At 39.1% G+C, this 21,546-nt stretch overlaps 1 protein-coding gene across 1 annotated transcript in view; it reads left to right on the top strand.

Annotated features, from left to right (window-relative positions):
* The window catches only part of NAV3 (neuron navigator 3), a 355,811-nt gene that overhangs the window by 277,315 nt on the left and 56,950 nt on the right, over window positions 1-21,546 (top strand). Inside the window, 7 exon segments of the mRNA XM_043492958.1 lie at window positions 849-1,337; window positions 8,499-8,540; window positions 11,002-11,162; window positions 13,603-13,791; window positions 16,390-16,440; window positions 17,672-17,673; window positions 20,430-20,453. Of these exon segments, the coding sequence (XP_043348893.1) occupies window positions 849-1,337; window positions 8,499-8,540; window positions 11,002-11,162; window positions 13,603-13,791; window positions 16,390-16,440; window positions 17,672-17,673; window positions 20,430-20,453 (958 nt within the window).

Here is a 21,546-nt window from a genome sequence, read left to right as displayed (position 1 = left end):
TTATAAATAAAATAGATTGCTATGCCATCTTTATTGATTATTTTATTTATGTGACAAGTTCTGCATTTATATTGAGAGTGTATTATGGACTGCAAACAAAGTGCTTAAGATATTTTCAGCAAGAGACTAAATCATCATTAACTATATTTCAACGTATTTTGCGGGGAGTGGGGAAGAATATAGAAACATAACCTCCATAAACTGCTGGAAACAGCCACATGACATGCATGTCTGTCCTTTCTGCCCTTGAAAAAGGATTGACACATTTAGCTCTGTGTATATTATTGTATCTGACTAATTACTGTTTGGCTCATATCCATACCACCATCTGTGCAAAAGGGACAGGGGGGAGTGTGTGTGTGTGTGGGGGGGGGGGAATCTTACACAAGTATTTAGCTGTTTGACACTGTGAAGAGTACCCTTTTACTAATGATTCCTGCAATCATTTTAGCTGCTTATTGGAAGTAATGTTTTTAGCAGTCTAATGGTTTAATTTAGGAATGTAGGACTTAAACTAACTACTGGATTTGGTTGAAAGTTTAATCTGTTTATGCAACCATAAAACCAAAGATTTGCTTGTTTTTCATCTCTGTGTGAAGGTCTATACCTAAAGAGAACACATCTGAAAAACAGTGAATGAGAGCTTTTGATAATAAAATAAATCCCATGTTAGTGTGATGTAGTTAAGTGTATTTAATGTTGAGAGGTGATTAATCAACAAAGGAGTGCATTATTTTAGTAGCAGTAATTAAATGTGGAATTTGGCTCTCGTGATGTTATGCCTTGAATGTTTAAGGTGAGTGTCAGTTTCTCTGAATAACAACTAAAACTGTTTGTTTTACTTTTAGGTTGTTTGGTGCCAAGGCTGGTGGCAAAGCTGCCTCCGCACCCAATACAGAAAGTGTGAAACCCACATCAGCAATGCCCAGCCCTAGTACCACATTAGTACGGCAAGGCAGCCTAGAATCTCCATCTTCGGGTACAGGCAGCATGGGCAGTGCAGGTGGGCAGAGTGGTAGCAGCAGCCCCCTCTTCAGTAAACCCTCGGAATTAAATACAGATGTTGTAAGTTTAAGTCACTCCTTGGCTTCCAGTCCAGCATCTGTTCACTCTTTCACATCAGGTGGTCTCGTGTGGGCTGCAAACCTTAGCAGCTCCTCAGCTGGCAGTAAGGACACACCAAGTTACCAGTCAATGACTAGCCTGCACACGAGCTCTGAATCTATTGATCTCCCTCTCAGCCATCATAGCTCTCTCTCTGGATTGACAACAGGCACTCAGGAGGTTCAGAGCTTGCTCATGAGGACTGGAAGTGTCAGATCTACACTATCGGAAAGGTGAGCTTAACTGTAGACACAGTGAAAACAAAAACAGTGAGAATGCAACAGAAACAGAAACAACAGAAAGAGAAAGCCCAAAGGAACACCATCAAAAAGAGAGAGAGAGAGAGAGTTAAAAGTAATTTCAGGCACTAAACCTGGCACACAGCTCTTGGCCACTTTTTGCAGTTTTACAAGGACATTTTCTTACTTTTAAAAATATTTTTTACTCTCTTGTTGTTCTGTGAAAGAGCAGCACAAAATCAAAAACCAACAAAGGCCCCAATCTGGCAACTTGTTTCCCATGGGAGATCCTGTGTGCAGTCCCCATTGAGGTTGATGGGAGGTTCACTTGGGAGGTAAACTTGCAAGGTCATGGCAGGGCTACCCAACATTTTGACAAGTTCTGCACAGAAAATGCAGGCCAGAACAAGAGAAATCCCACCTCCCCATAATCTCTTCACTATCTTGTCTACCCAGAACTGCTGTACTGCTTTAACTATGCAGGAAAAAGTACAACTCCTCTAGCATGGAAGCAGTTATATCAATATAAAGGTTCTTATACTGGTATAGTTTATGTGTCGGTACAGGGAGGGAAATAAGTTGAACTAATACGGAAATGGTTTTCCCATCCCTGAGAGCTTTTGAGATTTAAAAAAAAAAATTCTTGACTTATGATGGCAAAAAGTTCAAATCCCAAATATTTTTTGAACCAATAACCAAAAAAAAAAAGGGGGACCAGGTCAATAAAAGTGTTTTGTTTCAATACTTGTGAAATGTTTCCTTTCAATTTCAACCATTTTCAATTTTGTAAAACATTTTTAGTATAAATTTACTAAAAATTCAAAGTGAAAAGTAGCTTTGAACTGAAAACCAAAACTGTTTGTTTAGAAAATGTCAAAACCGAACATTTAGACAATTTCAAAACTTTTTTTAAAAAAAAATTGGAAGATTTGTCAAACCAAGCCATTCCTACAAACAGTTCCATTTTTGATGTTTCGGCATTTTCCAATAAAAAAAATGTTTTGTTGGAAAATTCCCAACCAGAAATAAGCTGTACTGGTATAAGGCACTTTTGTGCTGGTATAACTGCATCCCCACTTGGGGTTGTACCAGTTTACGTATATTGGTAAACAAATTACGCTCATAAGCATCATAGTTATGCCAGTGCACAATCTGTGTAGACCAGCAGAAAGTTAAAAATACATTGACACACACGTGATTTTAAGTTGTCTTTGGATCCTCAATGTGTATGTAATAATTACATTATATTAGGGCTGTCGATTAATCACAGTTAACTCACGCGATTAACTCAGAAAAATTAATGATCTTTAAAAAAATTAATCACGATTAATCACAGTTTTAATCACACTGTTAAATAATAGAATACTAATTGAAATGTATTAAATATTTTGGATGTTTTTCTATATTTTCAAATATATTGATTTAAATTACAATGCAGAATATAAAGTGTCCGATGCTCACTTTATAATATTTTTATTAAGAATATTTGCACTGTAAAAATAAACAAAAGAAATAGTATTTTTCAGTTCACCTCATACAAGTACTGTAGTGCACTCTCTTTATCGTGAAAGTGCAACTTACAAATGTGGATTTTTTTTGTTATATAACTGCACTCAAAACCAAAACAATGTAAAACTTTAGAGCCTACAAGTACACTCAGTCCTACTTCTTGTTCAGCCAGTCGCTAAGACAAACAAGTTTGTTTACATTTACGGGAGATAATTCTGCCCTCTTCTTATTTACGTCACCAGAAAGTGAGAACAGGAATTCGCATGGCATTTGTGTAGCCTGCATTATAAGGTATTTGCATGCCAGATATGCTAAACATTTGTATGCCTCTTTATGATTTGGCCACCATTCCAGAGGACATGTTTCCATGCTGATGATGCTCATTAAAAAAATGTGTTAATTAAATTTGTGACTAAATTCCTTGGGGGAGAATTGTACATATCCTGCTCTGTGTTTTACCTGCATTCTGCCATATATTTCATGTTATAGAAGTCTCGGATGATGACCCAGCACATGTTGTTCGTTTTAAGAACAACTTTCACTGCAGATTTGACAAAATGCAAAGAAGGTACGAATGCGAGATTTTCTAAAGATAACTACAGCACTTGACCAAAGATTTAAGAATCGGAGGTGCCTTCCAAAATCTGAGGTATGGAGCATGTTTTCAGAAGTCTTAAAAGAGCAATACTCCAATGCAGAAACTACAGAAACCGAATCACCAAAAAAGAAAATCAGTTGGTGGCATCTGACTCAGATGATGAAAATGAACATGCGTCGGTCTGCACTGTTTGGGATTGTTATTGAGCAGAACCCATCATCAGCATAGATGCATGTTCTCTGGAATGGTGGTTGAAGCATGAACAGACATATAAATCTTTAGCACATCTGGCACGTAAATATCTTGCAACCCTGGCTACAACAGTGCCATGCAAATGCCTGTTCTGACTTTCAGGTGACATTGTAAACAAGAAGTGGGCAGCATTGTCTCCTGCACATGTAAACAAACTTGTTTTTCTGAGCAATTGGCTGAACAAGAACTGGGACTGAGCGGACTTTTAGGCTTTAAAGTTTGACATTGTTTTATTTGTGAATGAAGTTATTTTTTGTGCATAAGTCTATATTTGTAAGTTCAACTTTCATAATAAAAAGATTGCACTACAGTACTTGTATTAAGTGAATTGAAAAATACTTTTTATGTTTACAGTGCAAATATTTATAATAAAAATAACTATAAAGTGAGCACTGTACACTTTGTATTCTATGTTGAAACTGAAATCAATATATTTGAAAATGTGGAAAACATCTGAAAATATTTAAATAAATGGTATTCTATTATTGTTTAAAAGTGCGATTAATCACGATTAATTTTTTTAATGACTTAACAGCCCAACTTTATATTTTACCAACTGAAAATGACAATATTGTACATAATATTAAATATGATTTTTTTAGTTTATAGGGTAATATAATATGTTCCTCCAGTAACTCCTATTACTACATTTCAGAATGAGAAAGTCAATAAGAAGATATGGAAAGATGTTGAGTATATGCTAAATCTTATAGTTTTGCAAAAGATGTTTAATATCACATTAAAAATGTTAATGGCTTGGCATAAGCAGCTCCCACTTCTAATACTTCATGTATTTGTTCAGTGATTTAATTTCAGTGATTCCAAATACTTTGGCCTTTGGCGATATTTTAAAATTTTGTATCTGTCCACGTGGGGATATTTTGACTGAGTCGTGAGAGAGCCATATATGATGATGATCTGGCCTCAGAATGAATCAACACACAGATTTCTAGAGAAAGTTGTCATTTCTTGATTTATAGCCCCAATAGGATCTTTGTAGTCTGATTTTTTTTTCCCAAAAGGTCTGTTAAAAAAAAACTGTGTTGTTTTATACAGTTGAACCTTCATATGCTTTTTTCCAACAAAAATATTGTTTCACAATATTAAGAGACAGAAAAAGGTCCCCTTTCTCTTCACGCTGTAAGCCACAGTTATGGGGCACTGGTTGCTTTCCAGACCCATACTGTTAGTAAACTGGAAAGCCGTGCAGGAGTAGCTGTAGCAGTATTTCTTCTTTCTTTCTTTACTGGGAGCAGTTGCATGAGAATGAAAGAACTTCTAATAAGCTGCATCGCCGCCTGAGGGTATAGCTATATCAGCATAGCTATACCAGCAAATCCTTTTAAGTCTAGCCAAGGCTTGAGGTGCGAATTTATACCACTATAACCGTATAGACACACTTATTCTGGAATAAGAATGGCTTTCTCAGTTTATGTTATGTTAAAGCCCCCAAAAGCCAATCCTATATCCAGAATAAGAAGGTCCACATGGAAAATAATGCTCGTATAATTTCTATCGGTTTAATTATATCGGTATTGGCTGGGAAACTATCTTGTGTAGACAAACCCAAAGTCAGAGATTCCTCTGTATTTTTTACCTCTGTGGAGTATTTACAACTTTTATGTTCCTCTTCTGTGTGGCCAGAGCAGAGGAGGAGGGATATTAGATAAGTGTTGCAGAATTAACACCTGTCTAGATGGTCAGCAGGCAGCATCATGGGCGGCTGTGCTCAGCAGCAGTCAGGTAGCTGGTTACCTGATGTTGAGAAGGAGAATGTGGGCATTTATGCACGTCTGCTTGCAGCACTGCTGTTGGTAGTTTACAAGGTGTATGATGATGTTGGTATTTATAACATTTTGTGCCATTCTCCCCCTCAGTCATTCTGACTTAAAAAGGCAGTTCACCATACTTGTGATGGGTCTTCCAAGAAACTCCAGATCAACACATTAAATCTGAGTTGTTTGTACATTATCTTTTTAGGTCTATAAACAGTAGGATCAGCGTAGCTGTGACCTAGCAGTATTACTCTGCATTACATTTCAGAAAATCTACTTTCATTTACTGGTTCTGGTTTTTCCTTTAATCCCATAGTTATTAGGATTTGTAGAAGCAACATGCTCAGCTTCATAAAGGGGGAAGGAGTGCTTCCTGATGCTAAAAAAAAATAAGACCTGGCCAGTTAAGGAAGCGAATTAACATGCTGTCATATTAGCATTAATTATTAATAACTGCAATGTGGACATCTCAATTTTGGAGGATTAGTCACAGGATTTAATAATATTTTTAAATACAGAATAAATGCTTGTTTAGTTTCATTTTGGGCAGCTAAATCATTTCCATTCCCCAGTTAAAGAATATTCACCTCTTTTTCCTTTGGGTATCCACATTCAACCCCCACCTCACCCCCCACCCCCTTAAAGTGGGCTCCTAAATTATGGCGGCTGTTAGGTTGTAGTGTGGACATGAGTCACAACATTTCAGGCATTGGTTCTTTAAATAGCGTCACTATTTTAGGAGTCATGGTGTATAGCTTATTTCGATACATGAAAACATACACCTAAAGAAATGTCAGAAAATCTATTCCTTCTCATGGGTTTTGGAGTATACACAGAAGGAAATGTTGTTGCTATTATGATCATTATTATTTGTTATATATTGAAGTGGCACCTAATGGCACAAATCAAGAATCAGGGCGTTGTTTATTACAGCGGACTAGTAAATGCATGAACCATGCATTTAAATCCATGTAATCTCCTTCTCAGCCTGGGTTAATTTTTGATGACTGTTCGTATACCATGGTTAGGCTGGAAATCAAGTTATAGGTTTATCACTGGACCAACCACATGTAGACAGTTATAGTCAAGCTTACACTGCATCACCTCTATGGGCATGTCTGTGCTACCTCAGGTTCAGACTATCGTGTTGTGAATAGCAATGAGCACCAAAATGCTGTACTAGAACTCCACCATGTGGATGCTGGAGACGTGAACTAAAAGATTCCTAGTTCACATTAACATAGACCTCTTCAAATAGGACTACATCAATGTGAGGTAGGAACCTTTTAGTTCATATCCATAGCGTCCACATTGGGGAGTTACAGTGCAGCACTTTACGCCACAGTTGTTCACACCCCTGTAGTCTAAACTGTGGGGCAGTGTAGACAAGCCCTGAGTAGCTTCCATCAACTTTTCTTCTCCCTGTGCAGAGTGAGGCCCTGACTAAATTAGGGACATTTGTTTTATTAATTCCTACCATTGCTAAGACCGGTTGAGCTCCTCTGGAGTTAGTAATGCTGAGAGCCCTAGCTGAGATGAGTGGCTGGTTAGAGCATTTTCAACATTTTGTCAGCTAGACCTGCTGTGAGCAAGGTTACATAAAACTATGTTGTAAACTTCAGCGCCCCATCTGCATGAGGGCTCTCAGCACTGTTAACACCACTGAAATTGAGCCAGTTAGCAATAGTGTGAAAGTTTTAGAACATTTCCCTAGGAAGGCAGTGTCGATCCAAGTGACTGTCTCTGATGCTTCTCTCAGTGGTGTAAAGTACATGCTGATCAGCTTTGTGGTGATGGTGTGATGGAACATAGAACCACCCTCCCCATACACACACACACATGTTTCATTTAATCCTCATATTGACATTGAATTATATTTCCAAAATAAAATAGTGTATTTCACTGAAGAGCCAGATCAAGTGTTGCAATTACCAGTCAGCTGAAATCCTAGATCATAGGCGCCAACTTACTCAGATCCCGGGGGTGCTTGACCCCCGCTCTGCCCCAGGTCCTGCCCCCACTCCACCCCTTCCTCCAAGGCCCTACCCCCGCCCTTCCTCTTTCTGCCCCACTCCACCCCAGGTCCTATCCCCACTCTATCCCTTCCTTCTAAGACCCACCCCTGCCACACCTCTTTCCACCCTCTGCCCCACCTCTTCCTGCCCCTGCTCCTCCCCTTCTCCCCAGCGCCTCCTGTCCACTAGCGGGGGGGGGGAGGTGCTGGGTGCTGAGCACCCACTAATTTTTTCCCATGAGTGCTCCAGCCCCGGAGCACCCATGGAGTCCGCGCCTATGGCCTAGATAATTGAGGGAAGATAAAACACCTGAATTATTTCTTATTTGAAGGAAAGTAAGTGACAGTCCTTTTAAGCAGCTCCTTGTCTCTGGAAGGATTTACACTGCTAAGAGCCCACTTCTCCTGTGCCTTGCATCTCATGTTGTTGTTCACTCCAGCACAAAGTGAGTTTTAAAATGCTGCTACCATCTGATCTCGTGGCATTTTACACCCCATCTGCATTTGCATTGATTGCACAAGAAGCAAGACAATGGTAAATCAGTCTCTATATATTTAGCACATCTTCCTACAAGCAGAATCTGCCACTTAGCTTCTGGCAAGGCTACGCTGCCTCTTTGCAGGTGTCACAAACCTACATTTTGCATAGAAACATAGCAAAAGATCACAGGGAGCTGTGAAAAATGCAGGTTCATTCTGTGACCATATGACTCCCATACAGGTCAAGTCGGTAAGGAAGATTAAGAATTGGAAGGCAGAACTTCTGTCTGATTTGGACACTCGCCAAATGGCTATTGACCCAGACCAGAGCATGTCTGGATAAAAAATGACCATGTGGCAATCCATGTCCTGTCTTCCTCTCTAATGAGTCAGGGTTTTATCACAAAGAGACATTAAAATATATTACATCTCCTTTTGTTGTATGAACATATCTAGACTTTTAGAGTTTGTAATTCTGAACAGTCCTGTTTACTATATGTCCTTAGGGGTTTTCTTTGTTTTAACAGCATGCAGCTTGACAGAAATACACTACCCAAAAAGGGACTAAGGTATATACTTTATTCAGCATGATTGCAGCTTCTCTGTTGTTCTGTAACCTTTTCTACATTGTTTCTCCGTCTCTTTCTCCTTGCTGATCCTGTTTACAACAGAGCTCCTGGTGCTTAGGTTTAAATCAAGCAAACTAAACCCTTAACATTAGATTTTCCAGTCTGGCCTAGTGAATAAATTGAGTATACAGATATATCTTGGAAAGCAAAAACTATTAAAAATAGTTTCCTTATATGATGAATGTTAAGAGACCTTCAATACAGTAGATAAATAAGAGAATAACAAAGTATCTTTGCAACACAAAGCAAACTGAAAAAGGGCAGAATTACAAGGTTTTAGACATGGGCCAGATTGTGGCTCTAAGTATAAGTAGCCATGGATTTGGTGGTGGGGGAAACAGCCATCGCAGATCCGGCTTGGGGGGTTAAGGATCCACAATCTAAAAGAGATACATTTCAGCATCCAGGGATTGAAAGCATAAGACACATCCCAGCTCTACTCAGACCCCAACCCAGCCACCCACATGACCTCCACTCATCACTGCTCTCTCCTTTTCAGATAGGGAAGGCTATCTTCAGACAGGCTGCCACCCCTGTCCTAGGCTCCAGGTTGGGTGGCAGGGGAAGAGACTATATGGCTACTCCTAATGTCTCTTCAGGTAAGGCTGCCATATCAGCCTGTCCACTGCTGTAATCCAACAAAGCTCTTCTGGATCAGCCCACCCCCCTTCCTCCCCCACACACACACATAGTCTGACATACAGCCCTTCCCACACTGGAACTGTATGTCCCAAAGCCCTTGTGCTGTTGATAGGGAGTTACACAATATTTTCTGGGCTTCGAAGTCCAAGTGCTAGGAGTGGGTGTAATGATTTCTGCATCTCCCCAATGCCCTTTGTATGAGAGAGGATCAAGCCAAATTTCCCACCACCCCTTGAAGAGCGCTGTTGGATGGAGGGAGTACTCCAAAGAGACAAATAGGAAAAGCAGCCAGTTAGTACCCCTTGAAGAGTCCAAATGGGAGGTGGAAGTTTGTGGTCCCATCCTAAAGAAACAGCAAGGGTGAGTGAGGCCGGGGGTGGGGTGGAGGGCAGGGAGTTACGAGTCAGTATTTGGGCATAGATGCCTAATTAGCTGTTGTCACAGGATTTTTCACCATTTTGGTCTGATGAAAGCTGGATCCCAGTTATGGTCTGTACTGCTACTAGGGCTCTGTTAAAAATCCAAACCCTGAATTTTCACTTTGGCTACTTCCAGATCCAGAAACCATTAGGGTAGCCCACCTCTACCAGGTTTAAAGAGCAGCATAATGCATCATTTTTTTAAAGAGAGAAAAGAAAGAATTATTTAATCTGAATAGGATACTTTTAAAATATCCCACAGTTGGCATGAGAACAGTGACATGAGAAATTACAAATTCATTTAATCAGCTTCCTAAGCAGAAATGGAAGTGCCTCATAAACCCAGAAGCTAAGATAGCAAAAGCCTGGGTTTCTCTGGAATGACTGCAGAACATTGGTGGCACATGATAGCAGGGAAGAATGTGAGAGTGCTCTTTAGTTGGCATGGAATTGTGCTGAATGAAGTTTTATGGTGGGCTGTCACAGACAGAAGTAAAATCAGGCTTCTGATTGAGACTCAAATGATAAGAAATACCTGCACATTTCTAATGCTAGATTTTCCCTTCCTCTAACCTGACCAATGGCTTGGTTGTTCTCCCTGTTCTACCTTCGATCAGTTACGCTCATTGTATTGGTTAGAAATAGCATACGGTTGATTGATAGATTTGGTTTCCAAACTTTTTTGTTCCAGAGAGCTTGTTTCCATTTAAGTGATGATTTGTCCTTACCTGCTTCCCTCCCCTTCCTAATTTGGCAAAGGACATAATGCCATGTAGCATTCCACAAGACTAACATCCCATTTGATCACAGTAGCTACCATTATCAAAGGAAATTCCTTTTTTCACAACTGTTGATCTGTTTCTGCTCTCTTTGTCTTACCAAATGTCCACATGCTCGAACACTCCTGTGGCACATTTCTGCAGCCAGTCATCTTTCTTGGCTTTCCAGTCTGTCATTCATCCACTCTATTAGTATTACTATAAGGTACTCGGCCTTTGCCTCATATTATTCGCCTGCTACAGCTTTTTAAGGCCTTTTCTCTCAGCTCAGCTGTCTCTTTGGTATGATTTATTATCACATTTCACCAAAAAAAGGAGAATGTTATTTTTGTTTGTATGGGGTTTGTTTGTTTTTTTCCAGAAGTGTTTTTCCCCCCGGGAGATTTAAAAAAGATGCTTTAAAGTCAACTGTAACAATTGAGTAATTGTAATTAGATACAGGACAGTCAAGATTGTTGTTCTGCCTGACCAACAAAGCATATCTGATGTTGACTATTGTTCGTTACATTGTGAACCCTGTTTGTCGTTGTTGTTTTAAATGTGCCGGCTCTGATTTTTCAGATATACCCCGTCATCTCGGCAGACCAGCCAGGAGGAGGGCAAAGAGTGGCTGCGCTCCCATTCCACTGGAGGTCTGCAGGACACCGGCAGTCAGTCCCCTGTCGTTTCACCTTCAGCTATGTCTTCCTCTGCAACTGGAAAATATCACTTTTCCAACTTGGGTAAATGAATTTTTTCCCTTACTTCCCACATTAAAAAATAATCATATAACTGACTATTTTACAATGCATTGTTTAGGCTGTCTAGCTAGGTACCCTTTTTTTTTATTCCCCCACGCTCCTTTACCATAGTATCTGGGCACCCCACAAACATTAATGAATTTATCCTCACAGCATCTCCATGATATAGGCAAGATTTTATCCCTATTTTACATGTGGAAAAGAGGCACAGATTTCCTGCCTAAGGCCACACAGGAAGTCCACGGCAAAGCTAGGAATTAAACTCAAATCTCCTGACTGTTAATGCAGCGTCTTAACCGCAAGACTGTCCTTTCTCCCTCACAGCCTGATCCAGCCATCAGCAGGATTATTTCCAATGATTTTAGTGGGCATTGGATCAGACATTTAATCCCTTCTCCCATTTGGATAATAGTACATACTGTAGCTTTGTTTTGAGATGGGCCCAGATTCAACACTGGGAACATTTGGATCAGTAGACAAACTTCTTGGCTGGACCATTTATCTGTTATGGGGCCAACCACAATCCTGTCTCCAAATGACCCCACTCTTAAGAATAGTTTGAATCCAGGTCAGGATCTGAACTTGGCTGCTCTGTTCCTGCTCTGGATTTTATTACTAAGACCTTTTTTTCACCTTCTCTTTATGACAGAAAATGCTACTTTCGGTACCTGTAGTCAAATAAACTAAAGACTTGAATGGGTGTATGCTTTTTTTTCTATTAGTTGTTTTTGGATACACACATAGTAGTTTCATTCCAGTTTTACAATGTTTTGTGTTTTGTTTACTTTATATGATCTTTCTGCTGAAATTTTTTATTCAGCAATTTTTGAAAACTTAGAATCTTAAAATGCTTTGTTTGTTGGGTCTGTCTCTCTGTCCTCCCACAGTGTTTGAGTCTCACTGGCTTAAACAGGATCAAATGTCAGACCTGCTGTAATTGTCATGGTGTGAACAGACGGTGTGAACCCTAGTTTTACACTAAGCTCTTATGTTTGAGGCCATTACTACAGAACTAGCCATAACCTGTGAAACATTCACACTTCTGTAGTGCTGCTGTTAGATCTGTATCCTCTGTAGGTTGCAGCCCCTAGAGAGCAACTTTATCAGGCACAAAAATATAACGCTTTATTATACTACCTAAAATTCTGCACAAAGCCATTTTTATAAGCAAAATTAGATCTAGTCTAAGCAAACCACTGGCTGGGACATTTTCATGTATTTGTATTGGTTTTAAACATAAAGATACCTCCCTTTAGCACAGATTTCTCCTCGCTACGTATCACTATTATTTTTTCCCTTCTTCTTTTATAGCTCTTATGCTCACTTATTAGCTTTTCTCACAGCAGAGACCAATATAATGTACTATTGCAATAGCTTATTTTGCTCTGTCCTTCCTCTTTTTTCAGAGTAAACAGTGCTGTGAATAAATGGCTCTCAGAAACAAACAGACACTGCAGTTATGATTTTCAGACACATCCAGCTCTGCTGGGAATCTTTTGGTCTGTAGCAGCAGATCAAGACACAAATCAACAGGGCTGACTTTGAACAGACAGTATGTTTTTCTAGGCCCTAATTTTACATGGGCCAAGGGGCTCATATTAAGCCTCCCTTTTCACTGGCAAAATCAACTTTCAATAGCTGAGAGTAGTTTCCTGAGTGCTGATCTGCAGCTAAACCAAGAGTAGATCAGTTTTTATTTTGGCATAAGCTTTTCTGGGCTAAAACCCACTTCATCAGATAAATGTGTTAGTTCTAAGGTGCCCAAGGCCTCCTAGTTGTTTTTGCTGATACAGACTACACGGCTACCACTCTGAAAAGAGTAGATCGTTACTCCTGTTTCTTAATGTCAGCCATGGCCCATGTGGGAGCATCTGTTGAATATGGTGGTAGGTGCTATAGAATACTCTAAATAGCAAACAAGAGATTAGAAATGGATTTTGCAAAGGGCCTAGCTCAGTGGAACCTCAATTAATAGGTACTATTGTAATCTATATAACCATTATAATAATATTTGAAAAATTAACTGCAGAGAATAATTGGCTTGGTTAGTAAAGTTCTCATGTGAACAAAAAGACAAATGAAATAATTCGCTTTAATTCTGTAATGGTGGGTTCATTTCTTTCTCTGGTTTTCTGTCTTATCCATGATTGCAGCCTCTCTTTGCTGACAAGATGAACAAGTGGCTTAGTCAGATATCACACTTGGTATTGCTCTGTGTTCTGCAGCATTATTATGTGTAACTCCAGTTTCCCCTAGACTGACTACTTTGGTTTTGCATGATAACTTCAGGCCTAAGAATGAAAGCCTTAATTTCATCAGCAGTGAAAAGCCCACTTATCCCTGCTTGCCGCTGTTTTCATTTTGCACAGAACCAAATCCCCAATAATGGAACATACCTTACAAATGACGCTTTGCATTGCAGTGAGTCCAACCAACTTGTCCCAGTTTAATCTTCCTGGACCCAGTATGATGCGTTCAAACAGCATCCCTGCACAAGACTCTTCTTTTGACCTGTATAATGACTCCCAGCTGTGTGGCAGTGCCACATCCTTAGAAGAGAGACCACGAGCAATCAGTCATTCAGGCTCATTCAGAGACAGCATGGAAGAAGGTAGGGCTGAGTTAACACTTTGATAAGCAAAGGAAACACAAATGTAGTAGGATTCTATTTAAATGGCCACCTTGAGTTGTAAATATTGAAATAATTTAGTAAACCTTTCTGATTTATAGTGAACTGGACTTGTAGTACCTCTTGCTCTGTTTGAGCACAAGAGCAGGTACTTACAATAAGCTGTGATAGGCAAGGACATGTTCTTTATACACTGATCGCATTCTATGTGTGACTTATTAATTTCCTGGAATAGTTTTTGAACTATAGGAAGTAGGATGCAGAAAATGTGGAAGGAAGGGCCTAACTCTTATTCTTGGGAAATGATATTCTCCTTTCGACATAAAATGCTTGTCCATGCCTTGGTTATCTCCTGCCTTGACTACTGCAGTCTCCTCCTCACTTGATGGTCTTATTCCTATCTGTCTCCCCTCCTTTTTTTAAAATGCTAAAACAGTCTTCCTCACCTCTGTTATTATTGAAGTGATGACAGTGTGCTTGGCACTGTACAAGAAACAAAAATAAGGATAGCCCCTTTCCCCAATCAGCTAACGTTTGTGAGACAAAGAGGAGACAGGATGTAATGAGTGACATAAGTAACAGATTATGTATGTTTTAAATTGTTTTATTTGGCTTTTTTATTGGTATATCACTGTGTGGCCTTGGAAACAGGACAGATTGATTCCTCAGTCATCTGCTTAGAGAAGTTAGATGAATTGATGCAAGCATACAATGTCACCTAAGGATAAGATCTTGACAGGACTAGTGACAGCACCCTGAGGGAAAGGGGCAGTCAGAAGGAAACAACAAAAGGAACAGTGGAAGAGTGGAGAATAAGACTAGAAAATCCAAGTTAAAACAGGGCGCCAAGTATGAAGTTGCAATGAAGAGGCCATCAGAGACCTTGGAGAGAGCAGTTTCACTGGAGCAGAGTAGGTGGAAGCCAGACTGGAGTGAATGCATGACTGAGTTAGGGGAGAGGAGGTCAATACATCAGTAGTAAAAGGACCTTAGTAGTTCATAGACCTTAGAGGTAAAGGGGAAAAGGGGCATGAGTTGATATAGATGAAAGGGGAAATGTGGCCAAAACGTATTTTATTTTGGATGGGAAATTAGAGCTAACTTACACAGTGAAGGAAAGGAGCAAAAAGAGCATAAAGAAAAGGAGTACTTGTGGCACCTTAGAGACTAACAAATTTATTAGAGCATAATCTTTCGTGAGCTACAGTTCACTTCATCGGATGCATTCGATGAAGTGAACTGTAGCTCACGAAAGCTTATGCTCTAATAAATTTGTTAGTCTCTAAGGTGCCACAAGTACTCCTTTTCTTTTTGCGAATACAGATTAACACGGCTGCTACTCTGAAACAAAAAGAGCATGTGAGGGTCAGAGTTAGAGAGACTGAATATGTGAGAGTAAGGGCAAGGGAAGTTAGTAACTGGGAGGGGATGGTATCAAGGGCAGAGCAGGAAATGTTCACAGAGTGATGGCGGGTGGAAGGAGGGGTTGCAACTATCATTTATAAATTTCTCAGGATGGGCATTGGATCCTGTAGTATCTTGAAGTGTACCCAGGATATTGGCAATGATTACCAAATACTAAGGTGATTTAAAGTCTAGGTTGCCTATCAAGAAATGTTTTAATTGTTAATGTCTCATGCATGGCACACACACATGCTTCAGACAGTTCTTAAAACAACATAATATGGTAATATTTTTTCCTGGTTAAGAGCAAATATGAAACAACATCCACAACTGTGGAATTTTTGTTCAGACAATACGGAACAACATTTAATGTTATTGTATTAAAGATAAACCAACAGATCTTCTCTGAGGTTCTGTATTAGAGCATTTTCCCTCAGTATCTACCTTAAACATTGTGAGGCTAAACAGAAGTGGCTTTCAGCTGTTCTCTCACTGTAGTCCTAACTGGCCACTTTCCAGAGCCCAATGGCGCATTCATTGGGACCAAATCCTACAGTCTTTATACAGTGCTTATAGAGGGTAAAATCCTTTGATGGTCAATGAGAATACAGCAGTGCATATTGCAGCACCACTTGCCTTTAAATACAAAGTGCCAAAACAGACTGTAAGTCCAAGCATGCAGTGCTCTGTGTTGATCTGAAGAGAATTACCAGATAAGAAAGACCTAGGCATTTACAGTGGCTCCTGTATCATTGGCAAGGCACTCCTCCATATGAAAGATGAGATAGCTGTGCTTTAGAATTCTGCAGTCAGCTCTTTTCCATAGATGGGTGTTTGTAGCTCCCTCTCTGGTCTCTTGAAACTCTGTGTTTATCAGGTGCTTTGCTGCCAAACAATAGAGATAATGTTTGGTTTACTGGTGAAAATACTGTATCTCATTAAAAATCTCTCATACCTACAGTACACAGGCAAATGTTTCTCCATGTAGAGCAATCATTTCAAGTTCAAGAAAATAACCGCTGTTTGTGTACACTGATAACCTCTAATAGCTGCTCTTTGTGGAAGATTGTTTCTCATTTTGAAAAGAGATGCTCTGCTATTGAGCTCCACAGGAAAGGTCTCATGCTGTTTCATCAATATTTTATATAATGACACTTTTTTCCCCATTTTTTGTAGTACACGGGTCCTCATTATCACTGGTCTCCAGCACGTCCTCGCTCTATTACAGTAAGTATTGATAGTTTAGGAAAATAAAAAAGTCCTGCTTGTGATATTGTACATCTCCAATAAAGCTTTCTAGCTCACTAAATAGTTTTAAGTTTAGGTGGATTAAAATTGCATGTAAGTATTGCAAAAATGCAGTGGAACAGCTATTTGACTTCAATTATTATACTTTTGCTTTTTCATATAATTAGCATCTTTTTTTTCTTTAAGTGATGAATTTAGCGCTCACTAATCCTTCTGTGGTATAATTTGAAGGCTGAAATATAAAAAAATGAACATGCTGAGTCCAACCTCACGTGGGGCTGCTTATTATCCACTGCACTATATTATTGTGCTTCGTCATTTTTGACTGATTGCATTATTGTTTGGTGTTTGTGCTACAAGCGAGGTCTTGTAATTGGGTGCCCTGTGAAGCATTCTTTTAATGTTACTGTTTGAGAAATTCCTCTTAAAAGTAAAGGGTTGTTTGGGGTGATACAATGTCTAGTTTAAATGCCTGTTGATCCTTCACAAAAATGACAGTATCTAGATGTTCTTTTCAAAGAGAAAGTAGTTTCTTTAAAATTAATTTATTTCATTAAATATGTTCGCCCAGCCCCTATGGAAGTTTGGTTTTAAGTCTTCATTTGATTTGGGCTTTTTTGTAAAAAGGAAACATTAATTCTGATTTTTGTGTGATATGTTGTTGCACCTGTTATGCTGTTGAAGGGCAATGATTTACTTACAAAAGCCTTAATAACAGAGTAGCTGCAGTGTAAGACATATGTCCATATTTTAAATGAGAAGAGTTATGTATGTGTTTTGTATATTCTCTTGAGTAATAGATAAGTGATCCTTTGTAATCTTTTAGGTAACTACAGTTAGAATAGATGTTGTCTAGCCCCTCATGAGGATGAAGTGCAAGGAGCATGTTTTCTCAATCCTCACACCCCTTTGTACCCTATACCTTTGCAGAAGGGGCATCCTTTGTCTCAGTCCTTGTGTTGCTGGTGACAAGCTCTGACGTTGTCTACTGTTGACAGTTGCTGCCTCACAGTCACTACTGAAAAGTCAGCATGCATCTCTGAATTGCCTCTTGGGGTAGAGTGTCTCACACACACTAACCCCAAAACAGTCTCTGGCAGTAACATTCAGAATAGTGCCTTTCTCTTCCATTTTCCTAGTGGAAGAAGCCCTGCTGCCACTTCCCCCTCTTAGCGGCATTATAATCTATTCTCATAGGGAGTATCAAAAGCTGTATTTCAGCTCTGTTGTCAGTTTTTAGGAAAACTGGCCGACGGATAAAAAGCAAATGATAAAGTGACACCTGGAGCTTTCATCATTTGTTTGATCAGTCAGTAGTTTTGCAATAACTCAGTCCCAATATTTTTATTGTTGCAAGGATATAATAATAATTTGTGTTTGCATAACCTATGCCACTCAAGATCTCAACGTACCTTTCAACCATTAGCTGAGCCTAACAGCACCATATTTCAAATAGGTGACCTGAGGCACAGAGTTTTAAAAGCTTAGCCAGGTCCACAACACTCGTGACTAGCAATACATTTTGAGACTTCGAACTACCAGTTCCCTTCTTTAGCCACTAGACCACACTTCTTGCTAAGTTACTGATTATTTAACCGTGGTAGTGGAAGCTATAGACAGGTTTTGTTAAGGGCAAGGAAAGAATTAGGATTATAAAACTAGTGAGATTGCACTTGCAGGAAGAAAATCCTTGATCAGAATTTCTCCTGCTGGGTCCTCTGTGCTCCAGTGAAAAAGTTCAGACAATCTTGCAGCAATTAATCAGGAAGCAGTGCACAAGTGGAAACATTAGACAAAAGATTGGCTTTCAGTATCAGATCAGCTGAACATAAAGAACAACGTTTCATTGTTCAGTGATGTTATGCTGTGCCCCACTTCTTCCAGAAAGAGGTAGCTTCAGAGGGGTTATGGTGCAATAATTCATTTTTTACCATTATTAGATCCCATCAGGAAGAAGAAATAAAGAGCTGGAAGTTTTCTGCAGTTCAGGCCAAAAGTACCTTGCAAGAATTCCATAGTAGCCATTATGCAGTAGTAGACATTCATTTCAATAAATGTCTCAAGTAATGATGTTTATCAATCTCTTTAACCACTGCTTTCATTCTTAGCATTAATTTTGCTGCAGCTTAATCAGTATTTAGTGGGGAGACCAAGAGAGAGTAGCAGGTAAAGAACATGATATTTAGATTATTATCAGCAGAGATCAGCAAAAGAACTGGAGTCTGAGATTCAGAAGGATGTACTCTTTGACTTGTTGCTATTGCATTTCTCACAATGGAGAGGTCCAATGAGAAAGGACTTCAGAATTCATCAGTTTTTTCAGTATGCATTGGTTTTTTTTAATTGTTTTTTTTGTTTGATCTAATTCCATTTGTGATTTCAGATGGCATTCAGACATATTGCAGATCTAGCTTTTGGAGACATTGTGCATGTAAGGAGCCAAACAGTTTTGTTTCACAGCACAGTTTGCCATATAGTGGGTATTAGTAGATTGTGGCATACCAATAATTTCTCAGCTTTGACAGTAAACTGGTGTATCTTACTCTATAAGGAGCTGACAGAAGGTGCACAGTAGTGTACATTTAAAATAGGCTAATGTAATTTATACCTTCTTAGACCCTTCTGTTTGTTGCTTTATTTGCTGTATTCCTCTCTACTGGCTCCACAACATGTGACATATACTTAGAGTCCCTTAGATGTAGTAAGCCAACTAAGAGGCGATGTGTAAGGGAGTTGTAAATTACATGTTAATATTTTGTTGTGAGGCTAAAAATTTGATTGTAGTGGAGTCAGTTTAAGCTCCCTTTAGACTCCAGTAGACTTTCCTCGGAATTTGGCTGTCAGTATCACATTATGTTCCAAAAGCCTGGGGCTGGACTGTTGTGGTGTTAGTTTGCATTTTAATTTTAAGCCTTAAATTAATTAGTTTTGTGTCACAGGTTATAGTTTACAAGTTGGTATTGCCTCCACAACCCCATTTCGTTCCTTCTGTTTACATCCTTTACCTAGCATCAAAAGACCAGTTTTCTGGAACTTGTCCCTTTGAGGAGTGGGTATGGCTTCCTGTGTGGACTACCTGACTACCTGTTCCATTCTGTTTTTTGGCCAAAGGGAGTCATCTGATTGCTCCTTTGCCAGATATGTACTTCCTCCTTTGCCTGATATGCAGTGGCTGCCATAGTATTGTCAACTGCTTTGGGCCCAGAAATGAAGCAACCTACAACATATCCCCATGTGGCATTTTCAGTTGCTTCATTCCACAAGCACAATAATATTCTTGGAATTCTTTTGAGTTCCTTGAATTACTCCTCTTCATGATCATTGGTTAGAAAAATCTTCATGTCTAAATGCCCTATCAGTGGTCACCATTAAAAAGTCAACATTTACAAAGTGGAATGTAAGATGTAATGTAATGTAATGCCACTGTTCCATATTCGAAGGCCTGCATTTGGTAGTAGCACAGTATCTCAGATAACATATTTTCATAACCATTAGTAAATGTTGATTTTAAATGGTGCTAGATATTACTGTAATTATATTACTCTATTAGATGGGTCGCCTGATTTACAGTAAAACATCTGTAATTCTACTAGTGATTTTGGTGGTGGCATCAATGTACACACAGTTACACACACACAGTTACATTGCAACAAACTTTCCTTGATTTTATAACTGCAGTTGTTGTTACTGCAGTTCTTCTACTTTCTTAAGAATCTTTTAGCAATTATAATAGACCTGATCCTGCTGTCATTACTCAGGAAAAACTTTATTTGTACTCAATTTGAGTTATTCCAGTAAGGGCAAAAGGAGTTAATTCACTGTTTTTTATTACAAATCTTTATTAAGTTTACAATTCAATTCTTTGTGCAGCTATATTGGGACATGTAATTTCTTGCTATTTTTGTTACCTTTAATATATTGCATTTGATTCTGTTTTTAAAACAGTTATTTTCTCTCTTTTCTTGCAGGCTGAAGAAAAGGCGCATTCAGAGGTAAAAATCTTCCCTCAATGTGATGGGATGCTTGTATAGTAGTATTATTAGAGCTCATTAGTTGATAGTATTGCTACAAAGTGGAGATTTACTGCAAAAAAAGACTCGATGCTAAAAATGCGTTGCAGCTGTGCTGACAAATGGTTTTCTAGTCCTCAATCTGCAGGATTTTTGGATCAGTTACAAAAAAGATGGAGAGAGTCAATCAGTATCTCGATCTTGAGGCTGAAGGGGTCGGGATTTGTCTCTTTTCAGACTGCATCAGTACAGTTCCCTATTTAGCCAGAGGCATCTATACAGATCAATGCATGTACTTCCTCTTGGGAGCAAGAAAACAAAGTCCACTCTTGAGCCTGTATCACCCACATCCTAGCATGTTGCACAGTCCTAAATTACTGAATCAGTCCATGTTGATGAATTTTAGAGAAAAGCAGATTGTTGCCACATGTAAATCAGTTCTGAAGTAGGAAAAAAGCCACTCTCCTCATATTCTATATGAACTAGTAACAAGAGTAGGTCAGCAGCTGGATCCAATTATAGCCTTACACAAAGGGAGATATTAGTCGCAGTAAAGAGGCTTTCTGCTGGAGCGCGGGTAGTAAAATGGCACCAAGGATCTTGCTGTCACTTCGCACAGACACGCACTTTTTTGAAACACTTTCTTAACCTTCCTTGATTCCTGCAATCATTCTTCTTCCCTACTCAAAATTTTTAATATACGGCAAAGGGTTGATAATGACACTTGTTAAAGGTGTTATGAAATACTGTGAAGGTGGAAAGAAAAATAAGCATATCCTCTCTTACCCTACAGTATATTTCAATATTGATTCACCTAACACTTTCTAAGGTCTTTTCTATGAAAGATAAAGCAGAGAATTACTGTTAACTTACAGCAGCTTAGGTGGCATTTTTACATACTTCACTTCCCAGTGCACAGAGGTGAAATCATCCCTCTTTTTTGCATGAGGAGCTTCTTATCACTCTGTGTCTTGAAGATGAGTTTCATGGACATTATCAATCTCTAGGGAAACAGGGTATTGAATAGCACAACATGAGAACCACCTTATTGTAGCTGCAGGTGTGTGCTACAAGT

The sequence above is a fragment of the Dermochelys coriacea genome, chromosome 1, assembly GCF_009764565.3.
Source record: "Dermochelys coriacea isolate rDerCor1 chromosome 1, rDerCor1.pri.v4, whole genome shotgun sequence".
Taxonomy (NCBI): Eukaryota; Metazoa; Chordata; order Testudines; family Dermochelyidae; genus Dermochelys; species Dermochelys coriacea.
Note: the sequence above shows the minus strand (reverse complement) of the source record. Positions and strands in the feature narration are given on the sequence as shown.